Source organism: Stegostoma tigrinum, chromosome 4 (genome assembly GCF_030684315.1).
Source record: "Stegostoma tigrinum isolate sSteTig4 chromosome 4, sSteTig4.hap1, whole genome shotgun sequence".
Lineage (NCBI taxonomy): Eukaryota > Metazoa > Chordata > Chondrichthyes > Orectolobiformes > Stegostomatidae > Stegostoma > Stegostoma tigrinum.
The window spans coordinates 102,871,724-102,891,397 of NC_081357.1; the positions used below are offsets into that span (position 1 = coordinate 102,871,724).

A 19,674-nucleotide genomic window follows, 5' to 3' on the forward strand; every position below is an offset into this window, starting at 1 on the left:
AAATCTCAAAAAAACAAATTGAGATCATGTCTTAAACTTCTCTTTTACACAGAAAAGAGATCCAGTTAATAAGAACTCACGGTTACAGTGCCATCTCATTAAATCTACTTTGCACCTCCCGTGGTGCCTTCATGCGTCTCCTTATGATAAAAATGGAAACCAGAATTGGGTACAATAGTTTCACATAAGTTCTGTGTTTCAATACTAAAGTACAAATTAAATACTTGTGTGCCTGTGTGTGATTTGTTTCGGATATTTTAGTCAGTGCTACTGTTTGTAATGACTTGTGAATTTATCGGGGTTGGGGGGGGTTATCACTGGATTATTAATTCAATGACCCAGTGAAAAACATGGGAACCCGAGTTCAAATCCCACCACAGCAGATGGTAGAATTTGAGTTCAATAAAAACCTGGAATTTGGAGTCTAATAATGACCATGATACCCTTGATGAGAAAAGACCCATCTGGTTCACTAATGCCCTTCGGGGAAGGAAACTGCCATTCTAACCTGATCTGGCCTGTATGTGACCCCAGGCCCACAGCAATGTAGTTCACTCTTAACTGCTTTCTGGACATTTAGAGATGGACAATAAACGCTGGCCGAGCTAGCAATGCCCTGACCCCATTGACAAATGAAAAAGAGATACATCTTTGATCTTTTGCTCTGTTTGTTTTATTGATGAAGCACATAGCATGAGCCTTCTTCCTATCAAATGCATCGGCTCATGTGCATTGAAATTCATTTGCCAATTAGCATACACATATATATTCATTTTTGCTTATAATTAATTCGTCTTGCTTCACTTTAACTGGACTTCTCATTTGGAATCATCTGATAATTCAAAAATTGCTCTTCTGATTCCCCAGTCCAAATTCTTGAAGTAATCTGTGAACAACACTGATCCCATTCTTGATTCCTGATTATCACTACTTCAGACATTTTGCAATACTGATTAACTTAACTCCTACCTATCCATGCTCTACATCACTCTGATGACTGGTCTTCAAAGGTTTTTCATTGACAATAAAGTGCTTTGGGATGGTTGTGAAAGGCACCAGGTAAATGGAAGTTTTTTTTACTGTTGTTTGTCCTGATGCCATTTACTCTCATCTTAATGTTGATCTTACCCCATCAAAGACCTTCTGAAAATCCAGACATGTTACATCCAATAATATTCCTTACCTATGCTTCTATTTTTGCTTCAGAGAATTGAATAAGATTGGTAAGACATGATCATCTCACGAGAAATCCAGGCGCACTATTCTTCACTAAATTTTCCATTTTTAGATATTTTTTCGATTACAGCTTTCAATAAAGGCTAGTTTATTGTGAGCTATCAGCAGCATCAAAGTAGCTGTCCTACAGTTTCTCAGACTTAATTTCTCAACATGATTAAATGCGCTAATAACAATAGCGGTACACTCGACCTTGGGTACCATTCCTTTTACTCACAAATACTGTTATAAAAATAATGGTGTCTCTTCTATCTCCCTCAATATGCACAGATGGAATCCTGAGACAAAGCAAACATTTACTATTTCTGTTGTTTCACTTTCACTCGCTATGAGTTTAGCATATGCATAAGAAGACAAGAAATAGAAGCAGCAATAGGCCATTTGGCTAATCTTTTACCTCAAATCAACTTCCAGCACTATCACTGCATATAGCGATTCCTGTGGCATCCGAAAGTCAACCAATTTAATTCTTGAGTGTCTTCAACAGTTAAACTCACCAGCTGTCTGTGGTAGAGAATTCCAAAATCCCTCCTTCTAGGAATTTGTCTGGTAAGCAACTGTCGCATCCCTTCAGGTTCAACATAGCTTGCAGTAAGACTCTTAAAATTCCAATCCTTTTGCAAAGGCTAAGTCACAATTTGCCTTCCTAATTATTTGCTGTACCTCATGTTTTGTGATTCACATACAAGGATACACAGGCTGTCAAACATTATAGTCCAGTTGACATAAACTGCCGATGTACAAAATTAAAAGGTCAAGTTAATTCCCACACCAAAATAAATCCACCAGTTTTAGTAACATTTCTGAAACCTTTAATCTCTATAATTGATTGATCTTATTCAAAACCTACTCCTGTCATTAAACCCACACATCCAATACCCTGTAGCCAAAAGGTTTTTTTTTCTTTCTTTCAAACCTTGCTTGATGTTTTAGACTATGATTTTAACTTTACCTCATTTTGAGGAAATTGAACTTTTCATTGTGTTAAATGATCTTCAGTCATTCTCTAAAGAAAATAGGTTTCACCACTTTAGCATTTCCACATAACCTTTCCACTTGGGGCATCCCAGTCTAAATAATATCCATTTAAACAAATAATATGTAAATTACTTTGTCATGAACTTATAAAGATTATAGAGATATGGTTACAAGGATATCAAAGCTGGGATCTAAATATTCAGAGGAATTTGACTTTTCAAATGTTTAGACAGGGTGAAAGGCTGGTGGGTGTTCTTCACTAGTGAGAAGTAGAACAAGTTCAAAAATCATCAATGTGACACACTTATTCAAAAAAAGGAAGGAGACAAAAAATTGGTAACTATAGGCCAGTTAGTTTTATACGTGTCAGTGGGAAAGCGTTAGAATCTATCAGAGTCTAAATGCTGAGCATTTAGAAAGCCATGGTATGATCATGCAGAGTCAGCATGGGAAATCATGTATTAAAATACTTTGAGCAGTTAACAAACAAGATAGTTATAAGGGAACTAGTGGGTGCAACATTTATTTCTGAAAGACCTTCACCTAAGGTTACTTAATAAGAATAAATTTAAGAAAAAGGGGTTGGTGGTACCACATTAGCATGGACAGTCGATTGGCCAACTTACATAAGACAGAGAGTTGGGATACGTGGGGAACTTTTCAGGATGGCAACATATCATGAGAAATGTGTTGCAGGGATCAGTGCTGGGTCCACAATTATTTGAAATACTTATTCATGCCTTGGATGAGGGAAATGAAGATACTGTCATCAGGTTTGGAGATGGCATAGAAATATTTGAGAAGGCAAGCTTTTGACGGTGACACAGGGAGCCCTGGAGGGTTATTGACAGGTTAAGGGAGTGGGAAAAACTTGGGAGTCAGAATATAATGTGGGAATACATGATGTTATGCACTTTGGCAGGAAGAATGGAAGAGCTTAATATTACTTGAATGGAGAAAAGCATTGTCAAAAGCTATGGCATGGAGAGATCTGAAGGTTTTTGTGCTTAAATCACAGAATGCTGGCATCCAAGTGTAGCAGGTAATAGGTAACGCAAATAGTATTTTGGCCTTTGTTTCAAAGGAAATGGAATGCTACAAGTAAGAAAGTCTTGCTAAAATTATACAAGGCCTGAGTTCAACCAGCTAGAAATACTGTGAACAGTTTTGGCCCACTTCTGCTCCTATATCTTCAGGCCTGATATATATTTATACAAGAATGTCCAACATGTAAATATAAGCAGCCACTGTAACTCAGTTGGAAGCATTTAATTCTGAGTCAGAAGTTTTGTGGATTTAAGTTCCACTCCTGAACTTGACCACAACTCTATAAATGACACAGAGAAAGTGCTACACCATTAGAGGTAGGATAAACGAAAGGTCAAAGGTGAGATTTACCAGGAGTATCCAAAAGATAGAAAAACATCATAAAATGATGTAGAAGAGTAGGGTGGGAATTCCACAGTTTAAGACTGAGGGCAAGTAAAGTTATGCGATAAGCAGTATAGATATTGAAAACAAGGATGATCAAGAAGCATGAATTCAATGAGCACAAATATCCCAAAGTACTGTAGGACAGGAGGAGAACAGAGGTTGAAATGGATGAAGCCATGGAAGGATCTGAAAATACGTCTGCAAATTTTAAAATCAATGTGTTACTTGACCAGTAATCATTTAACATCAGGGAGTGCAGAGGTGGCAAGTGAATAGGGCAAGTTGTGAATAAGAACAGGGCAACAGATTTTGGGATAAACTCAAATTTAAGGAAAGGAAAATAAGGACTCTGATTGAGGGAGGCATTGTCGTGGAGAATCATGTATCAGCAAACAGCACAGTGGTAATCTTTTGTTTGAATTCAAATCAGGCAATTCAGCTCCAATTGCTCAACATATTGACATGGGGAATGTTCAAGGGAGTGACCAAAGCTTTTGTTAAGACGAAAATGAAGTCTTAATGTGTCCAATAATGGCAGTTACCTGTTGGCTGGTGCATTCTCTATTGCAAAACCACCAACAACATTGGTTTGTTGAGAGAAATAGCAATGATATCGAGCTGGGTGTCATAAACATGCATATGGAAACTTGCCAGGTTCAAGTCCCCTCTGCTCCAGAGGTAGGTTATAACATATCTCTACTGGTTGATGAGAAATATCTACATGAGGAAACCATGTTTTCAGATGATGTCACTGAGGGGCAGCAGATAGATCAGAAAAAGGATTCACCTCTGAGAGTCACCAGGCATATTAGTCTAGAAGCAGGAAGAGACACCAAGCAAAGGATTCTCCAGTTACTATTTTATAGATCAGAATGGAACCTGGTGAGGGCACCCTGCCAGATGTCAAATGCTTGTGACAGATCAGGAATTACAAGTTACATTTGTCACAGTCACATCAAATGTTACTTGTGACTGTGATATGAGCCATTTCAGTATTATGGCAGAAATTTCATTAGGAGTCAGACATGCAGCTCCATGAATGGTGAGGGATGGATTGAGAAGGAGACAGCATATTTAAGAACTTTGGACTGGAAAGTGAGACTGTAAATGAGGGTCATCAGTTGCAAGGATGGTGGAATCAAATGTTAATTTCTCTGGGGGTGGGTAATGGCAGCAGTTCTAAAACAGAGGGGAACAATACCTAAAGAGGAACAAAATTGTCAGCAGCAAACATTGCGGGCAGGAAGGGAGGTCGGGTGGGAAAATAGCTGAGGGAGAAGAAGTTGGGTTTCTTTGATAAGATGCCGTCATAGAAGAGAAGATAAAAGGGTGGGAAGAGTAAGATGCAAGTCGACGATTTGGGGGAGATTTGAGGGAAGTATGCAGGCTAATGGAAAGGAGGGAAGAAGTTAGCCAGATGGTCTTTATTTTAGTGACAAGAAAGTACATGAAACTGTTTGCGCTTGTGATTGAAAGTAGGACAGCTGATGAGACAAGTGAACACGGTTAAGAAGATGGTTAGCGGTAAAGAAGTCAGGAGGTGATACTTGCATTCCAAGACAAATTCAACATATTTACAGTCTCCCTTTCCACTCCAAAGTTCTTAAGTATGTTGTCTCCTTCTCAATCCATCCCTCACCATTCATGGAGCTTCTAGACTAATATGCCTGGTGACTCTCAGAGGTGAATCCTTTTTCTGATCTATCTGCTGCCCCTCAGTGACATCATCTGGAAACATGGTTTCCTCATGTAGATATTTCTCATGAACGACATAAGACAATTGTGCACTTATTTAATAAACGTACATTTAGATCTCAGAAAGTGTGCTCCTATTTCAGTAATCATCAGTGTTAGATATTATATCTAAATTACATGAAAGGGATAATTAAAAAATAAGGATTTGAAGGACTTTCGACACTTAAGGAGAGACATATTTTCAGACAATGGGTTGAATAGGCATTGGATGTTCTGAGAGATGTATCTCATGGCACCTAGCAAGCTGCATATTAAAGGATTTTTTTGTCAAAAGTGGAAGAAGTGTCAGTTTTGCAGTATGCATTTCAAAGATATGTTAGAGTAAAGCAACATAAAGTATTCCATTGATTTTGGAGGAAGCAGGTCATCTGATTCCATCCAGTTACAAAGATTTCAGACTACAAATAATTATTCTACATAAAATAGAGCAATGGGTTATAAAAGAACATTTTACTCATAAACCCTCATAAATGTGCAATAATAGCATTTTAAAAAACCTCACGTTTACAATGTGGAGTCTTCCAATTATTGCTCCATATTCCATCTTCTCTGCAGATTGCTACTGCTTGTTGACTGGACTCCAGTGTGAAACCTTCATTGCACTGATAGTTGGCCTTGCTGCCCACACTGTAATCTCTGCCAAAGACTGAGCCATTTCCAGGGGTTTTAGGAATACCACAACTGATTGCTGAAACAGAAGATGCAACAGATTAGTCTGAATCTGACAAATTTTGACAGGTTTGTTTTTACGATAGTCAAAGTGTTTCATTTCAAGAAATAACTAAAAGGCTGTGAATCATGTAAATGGCACCTTTAAGTGGCAAAATGTGCTCAAACACACAAAAAGTAATCGAAAATATCAGGAAAATATCCTTATTATGACTTAGCAGGCATTTTACTTAACAATTCAGCAGATAATGAAAAACGACAATTAGAATGATGGCCTTTATTTTAAAGGGAATAGAATATAAAATAGGGAGATTTTGCTTAAACCATATGAGGCACTAGTCAGACCGCAGCTGGCAATCTGGAAAGAGGTTTGGGCCCATTATCTCAGAAAAGATTTACTGGCATTGGAGAAAGTCAAAAAAGGCTCATTGGGCCAATATCAGGAATAGAAGGCTAGTTTTATGAGGAGAAACATCTTCTCAGCATTTACCCTGTCAATCCCTTTAAGCATCCTGTATGTTTCCTCTATATTCCAGTGGGTAAAGTCCCAACTTGTTTGACCTTTATTCATCAGGTAATTCCTCCAGACCAGCCATCCTCCTTCTGAATGCTCTCTGAGCTGCATCTAATGAAATGATATCTTTCCTTAAATAAGAAGACCAAAACTGCTCACAGTACTACTGATCTGATTTCAACAGCACCTCGTACAGTTGCAGAAAGACTTCCTACCTCTTATGTTCCAATCCCCTTGAAATAAGGGCCGACATTCCAATAGCCTTCCTGATTATCTGCTGCACCTGTGTGCTAGCTTTCTGTATTTCGTGCACAAGTAACCCCCAAGTCCCCTTGTGTTGCAGCTCTCTGCTGCTTTTCTCCATTTACACAATATTCTGTTCTTTTGTTCTCCCTTCCAAAATGAACTTCATATTTTCCCACATTTTGACCACTAACTTAACTTGACAGCATCTCTCTGTTTACATTCCTTTCACAGTTTGCCTTTCCACCTGTTTTTGTATTGTCTGCACTGATCTTTGTATCTCTCCACTGGTTACATGTTGCCAATCTGAAAAAAAGTCCCTTTATCTCTACTCGCTGTTTCCTGCCCATTAGCCAATTCTCTCCCCTGGCCAATATACTACCTGCAATACCTTGGGCTCTTATTGTAGGATTTAGCTTTTGTGAGGTATTTTGTCACAATGCCTCCTGGAAGTAATAAAAACAACATATCTCCAGGTTCACCAGTATCCACTCTGGTTGAGACTTCCTCAAACAATGCTTAAAAATCAGTCAAACATGATTTCCCTTTCATGAAGCCATGATGACTGTTTGATTAGAGTGTGCTTTTCCAAATGTTCTGCAATTGCTTCCTTATTTTAAGGAGAGGGGTGAGGATTGGAGTGGTCGGCTGAGTTATACAGGACAAACAGGAAGGAACAAGATGGGGATTGGGGTTGCAGTGATAGCAACTTGGTGACCCCAATGCATGCCTTCCTCATGGACACCTTCCCCAAGGTCTTTCCTACCATTTCAAAAGGGTTCTTTCAAAACTGGCTCTCACACTCTGACCAACCTCTCACCACCTCGCGTTTTATGGCAAGGGAGAGTGCTTTAGGGAATTAATTGCCAATTCATTGTCCAGTTAAGGGCCTCAATAGGTCTAAAGGCAGGGAATCTGTTGGGCAAGCAGCATCTCAGGAGCACAAAAGCTTTTGTGCTCCTGAGGTGCTGCTTGGCCTGCTGTGTTCATCCAGCCTCACATTTTATTATCTTGGAATTCTCCAGCATCTGCAGTTCCCATTATCTCCAATCTATTGGGCACCTCACTTGCCCATCCTATCATGGGAAATAGCTTGGCGAAGGGGAATGAGTAGGTGAAACTGGTGAGCTGGGCTTCTAACAATACTTACTTGTCTCTCCACCTTCTTAGCAAGTACCTGCAAAACTAACACAGCATATCCTGGAACCTTGGAGTTTCCTTGTCCCTCTGCAAATTTATTCTGATATTTTCTGTTAGATCCTGAAATCCCACCCCTAGCACTGACAGACTTGGATTCTCAATTTAGATGCTCAATTGACTTGGTACAAGAAGAACATCTCTGAATGGACTGATAACACCATTTCTGTGAGATTGCCCCACTTTCTTAGGCCCATGCAGTCATTCTGCTGTATTATACTTACATATAGTTGCAGTATAAAGGACATTAAATTTTATAACAGCAAGTTAAATTTATTTGATGTATATAAGTTATGGTAAATGTCACAGTTATATCAAATACCTCAAATATTTGTGGTATTATTCTTAATGCTAAAGAAAACACTCTTGGCCTGTAACTCTAACTTTCAAGTGTGCAAACTGTGAAATACAACTTCAAGCAGTGTACAATAAGCATACTCTGTCTAAAGGCTCACTATCTATGTGAAAATGTGCTTGGAGAGAAATGAAAGTGAAAAATTCTCAGGCCATCTTTTAGCTACAATGACAACAGACCTTGCCAGGTCTGAGAGTGGTTGCTAGATCATCATGAGTTCTGACGAAGAGTCACCAGACTCAAAACATTAGCACTGCCTTCTTTCTACATACCTGTTGAATTTCACTAGCAATTTCTGTTTATGTCCTAGATCATTATGTCAAGTGTTATTAACTAGCAAAGAACGCATGGAAAGTATTTTGCTTAATGACGCAATGCTGTTTAAAATAAATTTTATGATGCTGGTGTGACACAACATGATATAAACTGCTTAATGGGTACAGTTTCAAGTGGCTGTGACATTACGGGCTGCACCTGATGGTATCTCATTCTCTGAAAACTTGCACAAAGCTCAATTTTTCCCTGTCAGCTACTCTTTAATAAGAGCAGAGAACAGTTAGTTTCATTCATTGCAAAGATTCAACAGTACCTTTAGAAACAGGTCGGCAGTTTCGATAAATAACCTGAGAATTAGTAATCTCAACTGGATTGGAGTCACGCAGCGCTCAATGTGAAACCGAAATGTTGCATGACACCTTTGCATGGCAGTGGCTCACACTGCTCACCTCAGAGTCAACTGAAGACCTGAACTATAAGTTGTATTACCACTTGAGTGATAACACTCACCGGAAAATATGTCACACTAACATGAAATTAGTATGGTAACTGCTGTTTGAATCACATTTGGTCCTTGAATGTATGAAACACAGCTCTGTGGCTATCATACAACTGCAATTTTTGACACATAATTTCACAGTACATTTGACACACTGACTTTAAGATTGTATTGTTCCAAAACTGAGGCTGTATTTTGTGAAAGCTGCAAAATCATTCAGTTTTGAAATATCACATCACAATTCCAGCGGTGATTAAGTTTGACGTTAATCTATTTGCGAGAGTAAAGGAGTACCCACATCAGAGACACAGCAATATGGAATTCAGGGAAGAATTCTTCACCTGGACGCAGTGTGAGTGTGGGGCTTGCTGCTACGTAGAGTGCTTGAGATGAAAGCATTGATATATTTAAGGCGAGTTTGACAAACACAAGACGGAGAAGAGAATATACGATCATGCTGTTAAGAGTTAGATAAAGAGGAGTGAGAGGTGGTTTATGTAGAGAGAAGGTGAAGTGGCTTGAATAACCCATTACTGTACTGTTTCAGCTGTGTAATTTGTCAAACAGTAGACAGTGGAAATGTTAAATTTGGAGAATAATCATTAAAAATGTTTTTATACTTCTATGTAAAATGATGTTAAAAGTTTAGTTGTAAAGTAATTGCCACTTAGCACCAAAATATTGGAAGAAAGGGCAGTGCCTCTCTCTCTGCTTTGCCTGCAATGGTATTCTGTTCTTCCTTTGGTGATGGAGAACCCTCTAATTAAGACAGACCATTCCCTCACTCTTAACTGGATGAAGACTACATCTTCTAATCACTAATTGCCCAGTCCCGTGGTACACCATGGATCAAAATGCTAATGAACTTTAAATTAACTAGTTTCAATTACCTGGGGTCGAAAGTACCAGAAAATGGAAGGATGGAAGTGGAAGTTAAGTAACAGGCTTCCCTTGACAGCACCTTCCAAACCTGCAACCTCCGCGAACTAATGCACAGCAGTTGCAAGGAAATCATGTCTGACTGCAAGTTCACGTCCAAGCCACACGCCTTCCTGACTTGAAACAATAACTGTCACGTTCTCAGTCACAGGGTAGGATTCCCAAACTCCCTTTCAAACAGCTCATGTGTCACCCAACACAATGTGGACTGCAGCAGTTCAAGGCACTGGCCAACCAGCAACCTTCAAAAAGCAATTAGGGATGGGCAATAAATGTTATCTGGGCCAATGTCACCCTAATCCCAACCAATATTGTTTATCATGCAATATGAATTATTGTTTCCCTTGATGTTTGGTCTTTCTACATCTGTCTAGGTGAGTGCAAGCTCGAAAGCTTTGGCGACCTGCCTCTTGTTTCTGCAATGAATATTTACAAATTAATTTAAATATTTAAAAATTGATGTCATTATAAAAATACACAAAGGTGTTTCAATTATTGCTAATATGAAGTTCACAACTTCCTTCAATTTGCATTTCACACTTCAGAAAACATTTTTCTCTGACAGTAAAATTTCTTGCTCTAATAGAACATAATGGTTTATTCAGATTGAATCAGAGAGACTTGTACTTTGCTATTAATCTCCAAGTGTTATTTATGTAACAGTTGAAGTCCTGTTGTGCAGTTTCAGTAACAAATGCAATAAAATATTCATACGAGTTTCCCTGTTATTTCATCAAAGGTGCTAGCCAATTTATTTTCAATAACTTAGTACTTTCTTAAAAATAGCAGGGCAAAGAGACTTCATGTGAATTCACAAATACTTTGCCACCAATTGCTGAAGCATTGAAGCTTCAGACAAAACGGTATCCCATAAGTTTCTAGAGACTCATGGCATGGTACCTGCTTGGCACATAAAGGCTACGTTCACTCGAGCAGTGAGACCACAATGAGGTTGGGTTCCAAAAGTTTCTGAACCTTCTAAATGGTCACTATTTTCAGGAAAGTCTGATTGTGCTAACAGGTGGATAAGGGAAGTCTGTGGAATTGTTTCACCAATTACAGCACTTCCTTAATCCAGCAAACTACAATTTATAAGTCTCATGGGTGTCGAAGCATTTTGAAGTGGAACAAGTTAGGTTCATGGTTCATGGAAGTTGTACATGCCATGAATATTTTTGTACATTGCTTTGGGAACTTTTGTCATGAGCCCAGAGGTTGGGAAGCTGAGAAACTCCACAATACTTCATGGCAGTTAGGTTGATAGCTGGCTTGCATTAAACACACAATGACAACATTTACTGAGAGCCTTTCATATTAAAAAAACTGCATTGCAGGTGCAGCGACTCTCATCTTCTCCCACCAGCAGTTCAAAAGCACAGCTCACCATCGCCTTTTCTTCACGATGGATCATAAATGATAACAGATGAAGTTTGTGAAGGGTGGAGAATGGGAGGGTTCCCAAGGGATTCTGAAATCACCAAGTCCCTTGGGATCAAAGGTTTTAACAACAATCGGCAATTGGGATGTTGGGATAAGATTTTAAACTGTGACCTCTTCTGTCCTTTCAGAAGCATGTGAAGGATCCCAAGATATTATTTTGAATAAGAGCATGTGAGGTATCCTAAGAATTCTCATCAATATTCATTATGATCATATAAGCTCAAATAATGCTGCAAAAATACATTCACAGCTCATTATCTCATTGGTATTCATGGGAGTTTGCTGAACACAAATTGACTGATGTATTTGTTACATTATGACATAACCAACATTTCAAAAGTACTTCACTGGAAAGAGCTTTGAGGTGTCCAGACCTAATATAAAAATGCAGAACTTTCTTTTCCCTTGGGCATTAACAGAGGCTGGTGCTTTTAGAGTAAATGCAGGACTAAAGATTGTCAGAGTGGTGCATCTCGCAGTGTCTCAGGTGAGATGAAGCTTGTTCCTCACTTTTAGGTCACAATCTATGGCCACACAGTTGGAGATGTGAATTGATCATGTGCCAGTCACACAGATGTCATGTCTGGGACCACTTGAACACTATGTCCAATGGTCTACATCCCTGACCAATGAAACAGCTGATTAGAGGGAGAAACACAGCCAATGACAGACAAGAAAATTGGGTGAACAAGAGTCAAGTTAGACACAGAGAAAGAAATAGAGCAGGAAAAGAAGAGAGCAGAACGCGAGGGAAAGAAAAGTATTGAATTCTAGAGCATGACCGCTGTCTGAGCAAAGAAATGTTTCTTTATCGCAGGCCTAAATGGTCTACCCTGTATCGTGAGACTATGACTACTACTGCTAGATTTGCTGATAGGAGGAAATATCCTCCCTGCATCTAATCTGTCCAGTCCTATAAGAACTTTATATGTTTTATAATGTTGTAATCCTTCTAAAGGCGAGTCAATACAGGTCGAGTTGAACCAATCTCCCCTCACAGGACAGTGCTAGTAACAGGCCGAGTGAACCAGGTGGTTGTATGATGATACTTTAAGAGCTGTATTTTGTCCCAGATTTTATTTTGAAGGGAGGTTTTAGGGCAGAGACTTGGAGAAGTCTACCAGAGCCATTAGAGTAAACCGCTTGTGAGGCCTTGGGTTTTTTAAAGTTGGAACAATAGAAGCTGCCTGAATGGGTGGGGTCAAACTCCCACGGAAGCGAGATTTTTAGTTTTAGTTTTCAGCAGTTGCTGTTGGTACCTTGAAGAAATGGAAGCTTTTTTTTTCCCTGTCTTGGTATAGTCAGAGCTGGGGGTTCTCTTCCTGCCACTGGAGTTGCATGCACTGTAGCGGCATCTGTTTTCTTGATTTGCCTCTTGCCAAGGGTTCGTTTATGGGATGTTGTTATATTGGAACAGTTACTTCGTAGCAGTTCCTGTATCTATAGTTTTGTTAAGTATTCCATTAGAATTAAGTTATTCCAGATCCTCCTTTCTTTTGTTCTGTCTTAATTATAGTGGATGAATAAAGTTTGTTAAGCTTTAAATCCAGTGTTGACCAATAAAATTGCATCTGGAATATAACATTTTACATTTACCTTTAAAATAAGTAAATTAGGGTCTATACTATCTTCTGAATATATTGAGGGGGTTTGGTCAGGTCCATAACAGTTGGGAGTGCAGATCAAAATCAAAAAGAAAAGAAAATTGAATGAGGCAGAACTGATCTCCAAAATGTTGGCAATGAGCTCCAAAGGCAATGGATGCTGATACTCAAATGGAAACCAGTCAGCAAAATGGAGGCACAGAAGCAGATGCCATGTTTCAGGATCCAAAGGCCTTTTTCGCTGCTCCAGATTGTTCAGCCCTGGCCTTTCACCTTGTGCAAATAGCTGAGTCCCAAAGAGACAGTGCACTCAGAGTTAAACACAGAAACTGGGGTTAAAACCACACCTCATTTCTGTGTAGCAAATGTAGAAGTAATCCCAGCCTGCCCCATAGGGATCTCCTGCACAGCAATGAATGTACATGAGTTAAATGTGAAAAGTTGATAGTTCCCTGGCAGCTTCCCGAAACACAGGCAGATTCTCATGTGATAATGGGAACTGCAGATGCTGGAGAATCCAAGATAACAAAGTGCGAAGCTGGATGAACACAGCAGGCCAAGCAGCATCTCAGGAGCACAAAAATATGCTGATGTATTAACTTGTCATCTGGACGGGAATAAACAACAACTCTGCCTGGAGGACCATCAATTCATTGAAAGACGCTCTTTGGTCTCCCTGAAACTTATTGGTCTTCCAGGACAAGGAGTTGATCTCGGCCGAGTGTTGCAGACTGACACATTCCAAGGTCTAGGTGTAAGGAGGGGCAAAAATCCCCAACAGTTGTTGGACATACCCTGGACTTAAAAACCCTCTGAAGGCAGAAATTGCGGGAATTATATCATATCAGATTAAAGTCCACAGAACTCCAGAAACCACGGACTGCATCTGAGCCAGAAAAAGGCTGGCTGGGACATACTGGGAAATATACAAGACCAGGGGCAGATGTCAGAGACATGGGATAACTAACCGAAACTGAAGGAAGAACCTCCATTCATGCCTCAGTTAAAAACCATGCAAGCTAGTCTATAGGAAACACACAACTTCAGATCCTTTGCAGCCTACACAGGTATAAGCCCATTCAATTCCAATCAGTGCTCAAGCACAAAGTTACCGAACCTTCCACATCTTTGTGCTACGTGCAAAGTCGCCTCACCTTGGATGTTGGGAAAAAACCTTTCCACCATTACACAAACTGAACAGACGCCTATCCAAGAGAAATGCTGGGCATTCCAAACCCATCAAGACCTTTCACCTCAATCGAAAAATCATTCATACCTCCTCCAATCCTGATGAAGCCCATTTAGCCCTGAGAGGAGGAACAATAGCTCAACAGACTTGTGAGGTTATAACAGAGCACACAGTCTGCCTAACTGCTGGCCCTGATCTGGGAGACAGAGAGACCGCCATCCCTGCAGCTACCAAGAGAAGAGGGATTCCAGACAGCTACTCTCCCTGAGATAACAAGATGTGGAGCTAGGTGAACACAGCAGGACAAGCAGCATCTTAGGAGCACAAAAGCTGACGTTTCGGGCCTAGACCCTTCATCAGAGATGGGGGAGGGAGAGAGGTTCGGAAATAAATAGGAAGAGGGGGGAGGCGAATCGAAGATGGATAGAGGAGAAGACAGGTGGAGAGGAGACAGACAAGTTAAAGGGGCAGGGATGGAGCCAGTAGAGGTGAGTGCAGGTGGGGAGGTAGGGACGGGATAGGTCAGTCCGGGGAGGACAGGTAGGTCAAGGGGGCGGGATGAGGTTAGTAGAAAGGAGATGGGGGTAGGGCTTGAGGTGGGAGGAAGGTATAGGTGAGAGGAAGAACAGGTTAGGGAGGTGGGGACAAGCTGGGTTTGTTTTGGGATGTAGTGGGGGGAGGGGAGATATTGAAACTTGTGAAGTCCACAATGATACCATTGGGCTGCAGGGTTCCCAAGCGGAATATGAGTTGCTGTTCCTGCAACCTTCTGGTGGCAACGTTGTGGCACTGCAGGAGGCCCAGGATGGACATGTCGTCTGAGGAATGGGAGGGGGAGTTGAAATGGTTCGCGACTAGGAGATGCAGTTGTTTATTGTGAACCAGCGTTGGTGCTCTGCAAAGCCATTAGTTTCCCTGATTTAGAGGAGGCCACACCGGGTACAGCATATGCAGTATACCACATTGGCAGATGTGCAGGTGAACCTCTGCTTGATGTGGAAAGTCTTCTTGGGACTGACATGGCGCTGAAGGAGGAGGTGTGGGGGCAAGTGTAGCACTTCCTGTGGTTGCAGGGAAAGGTGCCGGGTGTGGTGGGGTTGGAGGGGAGTGTGGAGCGGACAAGGGAGTCACGGAGAGAGTTGTCCCTGATACTCTCCGTGAGAACTATCTGCACAGCTATCTCCCTGAAACCTACTGACACAGGATCGTCTGTTACAGGGGGAGCTAATGTTAACCAACCACGGCCAGCAGATCTGATGACCTCTGAAAACCACCGGCATAATTGACAAGGCTTCAGACAAATCCTGAAGTGAAAACCGGCTCATAAAACCAAGACAAAGTAAGAAAAGGCAGGTTCTCAAACCAGAATGAACACCGTCCGAAGTCTTCGGTGAAGCACCGGCTACAGCAAGTGGGAACAGCCAGCTGCATTTCAAAATAGTGTTTGTCCCCAGTGGTGAGCCTACTTCCTCAAGACCCAAAGTATCCAACCGAGCGAGGAGGGAGGGGAAGGTGGGTGCAGGACAATGCAGGGCACCTCAAGGTCAGGAAATCTGATTGAAGTGTCGGTGTTTGAAACTATTGCTTAGTTTCTCATGGTAATTAATCTGTGTTAAGTGAAGAACTGATCGTGTCAGTTTCAATGGTTTGAATTTGCCTTTTTTAACTCTTTGTATTTTTATTCCCCTTTGTTTTGTTTCCCTGTTTATTACCTTTGTCCTTTCTTTTCTTGTGATATATGCAAATTTAATCAGCACAGAGATTCTTTGCCCTGAAACGCCTGTCCACTGCCTTCTTTGCTTCACATTATCTAATTTAAGTCCAGCGTCAGAACCAGGGGTCTGGGGGTGATTCGAACCACCTAAAAATCAGCAGATTACTGATCACAAACCGGAATCTCTACACAGAACTACGTGCTGAGCAACATGCTAAAGCTCGGGGCAGCTGCTGCCAAAGCTCAGTGGGGATGGACCACTTTCTGAGGTGTTTCTGAAGTAAAACGGGGGTCTGTTCAATTATCAGAGCCACCTCGGTGCCTCAAACGCAAGTAAATATAGCTTTGTACAAGTGCCTTTTCTTTTTGTGGGTAGAGTCAAACTCCAACGTTTGTTTGTTTCCTTGATATGCTATTGTACAGAACCGAAATGACTATGTGACTATGTGAACGTATACATTATAATTTTTATAAATAAAGCATACTTTTGAAATATAAAAATGTTTTACTTGATACACTACTCGACAGAGGAAAACAAAAGGCTATCCTGCAGGTTAATATTCACCTTGTGTCTTCAACAAATTTATGTAAATCCAAAGTACATGCAATTGCTTTTTTACTCAGTCATGTCCCGAAATGGCTTTGATACCTTAATAAACATCAGTTTCCCACCCACGAGGCTGATTTCATTTTTGTTAAAAGCCTGCAAAGGAACAGCTTTGGAAGAATTCAGAAGGCAATCACTCTTTTTTTTGAGTTCCAACTTGAGTATTTCATCACCAGCAGTACAAATTCACAACAAGGAGTTTCTGTTTTTGGAAACGTACCTTTGTAATTAAAGATTCATTTGTTCACAGCTTCACATTCACATATTTATTCATTGTGCAAAGAAACTGGATTTTCCCAGAAAAAATAAACAGGGCAACATGAACTGCAGAATATGTCAGCATCTTATCTTCCAGTTATGCTGATCAGCATGGAATAAATGGTGTTGTCACTGCAGCAAAATGAAGACAAGGCACATAGAATCTACCTTACCACCGACAAAATGTCTGTCATGCCACTATCTCACAGACCTTAACCGTGGTGTTGAATTGAAACAAGCTTTTCCCTATTGACTGAATTTGACTCTTCCAGTCTCCCAGTTAGACCTGAATAGCTTGGGCTGGTCAAAAGCGAAGCATATGAAAATCGCTCTCCCAGTGCTTACAGGCCAGTTAGGGAATTTGAGGAAGAAAATGCCTTTTCTTTTGAACAGTCCCACTGGGCAAGCACTTGATGGTCAATCAATGATTGAACCTAATCAATGACAAGGTAGGAGCGAATTACTACAGATGCTGGAGTCTGTACTGAAAACAAAATGTGCTGGAGGTGGTAACGAGTCTGGCAGCATCCGGGGAGAAAAAGCAAACTAATTCTCCGCCAGGGCTCCAACCACTGCCCTTCCCCACCAACACCCCACACCCACTTCCCCAACTGTAGGATAAATGCTGTCCCCTCCACACTTCACTTCAGCTCTGGCGAAGAGTCACCTGGACTCAAAACATTAGCTTGCTCTCTCTCCATGGATGCTGCCTGGCCCGCTGTGATCTCCAGCATTTCTTGTTTTCAGTCAATGACAAGCCACGTTCAACAATGGAGGTAAAACCCAATACCGTCTGCCCCCGTTAGACTGCTCTACCATGAGTTAGACAGTCCTCCAGCTCTGGAAAAGAAGGCCCTGGAGACTGCCCAGATACAGTGGTAAGTTGCTGTTTTACAAGATGCCACAAAAGCCACAACTGACTCTCCAAAGAGGTCAAAAATGGAGGCGTTCCAGGCCACAATGACAGGGCATAGCGAGCCTGTCCTCATTGATGTTGCTAATAGAGAATCAGTCATTGAGTAAGGCCAAGGTGGATAGCTTTCCAAATATGGGAGCCATAGTGGGTATTTGGGAATAGTGTGGGAAAATAGCATTGAGGCAGAAGATCAACCATGATTGAGGCACTGATCGAGGAGGCTTGATGGGGTGAGCGGCCTACTTCTATTTTCTGTGTTCCTACAACTGGATCCATGTTGGTAACCACCTGCCTGGAGAGTCACAGTGTCCTGCTGCATTCACCTTCAGTTTTCTCTGTGGTAGATCGTGTGTAAGGGCTTGGCCATTTTTTCCTTCCTGCTCCCCCTTTCCTCTCCAGCATCTTCCTGGTAATCAGGGTTCTTCCCTCCTTGTAAAGGGTGTTATGCCTCAGTGCTACTCAATGTTGTGCTTCTGTTGCCAGGGAAGCCTTCCTTTTGGGGTGGGAGTGGGAGTAAGGGGAGGGTGATGATAACAGCCTTGGTCTCGTCTTCTCTGCCTCAGTAGGCCATGGTAAGATGACCAGTCCCAACGAAGACCCATCTACTGAGTTCCCTCTCTCCCTGCCATCTCTGCAAAGTGTAATCCTTCCACAAGCACTGAGCATCCCTTTGCCCCACTGACTATATTGTGGAGGCTGCAGTGATTCTCTTGAGCAACCATAACTGGCTTCCTGCTCTGGCCCACCTCCCTTCAGCATATCTGTAGCAGACACCTCTTGACACCAATGTAGCTTCTTCAAAACTTTACCCTTTTCCACAACAAGCTCCTACTGAGTCTTTTAACACAGTTAATAGATCCTCATCCCAGGTCCTCTCTGCTTTCGAGAACATTATCGGTGTCAGGAATACTATACTGATAAAGGTACGCCATCTGGCTCTGGTACTGTCAGGATCTCGTGCCATTTTTGTTCCAGATGTCTGAAGGAGGGGTGATAGAGAGAGCTTAAAAATACAGATGCTGCGAATGCACAGAGAGGTGACAACTGGAACTGTATGATGAGGAGGAGATAGATAACCAAAGATATCCCTCTCTTCAAAAGACAAAGAGTGAACTGTCATCAGCATTTCAGATAAATATGTATAGTAAATATGTTTCAGTGTAGCAAACAAAGTTCTGGAGAAGTGATAGTAAGAATTGCAGATGCTGGAGTCAGAGATAACACAGTGTGGAGCTGGAGGAACACAGTCGGCCAGGCAGCATCAGTGAAGAAGGAAAGTTGATATTTTGGGTCTGGACCCTTCTTCAGAAATGGGGAGGGGGAAGTAGCTCTGAAATAAATAGAAAGGAGGGGTGGGGCTGGGTACGGTTGGTGGGATGGTGACAGGAGAGTGCAGATAGGGAGTGGTGGGGATTGGTCAGTGAGGTGGGAGGAGCGGATAGGTGGGAGAGAAAATGGACAGGCTGTATCAGGTTAAGGAGGCGGGGATGAGAGGGAGAGTTGGTCATGGGATGAGGCCAGGGGTGGGGAGAACTTGAAACTGGTAAAGTCCACATTTAGACCTTTAGGTGTAGGCGCCCAAGGTGGAATATGAGGTGCTGCTCCTCCAGTTTCCGGTTGGTGTCATTGTGACACTGGACTAGGCCCAGAATGGGCATGTCACCCAGGGAGTGGGAGGGGGAGTTGAAATTGTTCGCGACTGGGAGCTGTTGTCGTTTGTCGCATGCAGAGCACAGGTGCTCTACAAAGTGGTCTCAGAGTCTCTGCTTGGTCTCACTGATGTAGAGGAGGTTTCATTGATAGACTGTAACCTGACCATTTTAAGGAACAATATCTTAAAGCATTCTGCCA

At 41.5% G+C, this 19,674-nt stretch overlaps 1 protein-coding gene across 1 annotated transcript in view; it reads right to left on the bottom strand.

Annotated features, from left to right (window-relative positions):
• LOC125452488 (CUB and sushi domain-containing protein 1-like) overlaps window positions 1–19,674 on the bottom strand; it is a 2,230,063-nt gene that overhangs the window by 167,531 nt on the left and 2,042,858 nt on the right. Inside the window, exon 51 of the mRNA XM_048530978.2 lies at window positions 5,906–6,091. Coding sequence (XP_048386935.1) covers window positions 5,906–6,091 — 186 coding nt within the window. The remainder of the gene's footprint in view (window positions 1–5,905; window positions 6,092–19,674) is intronic.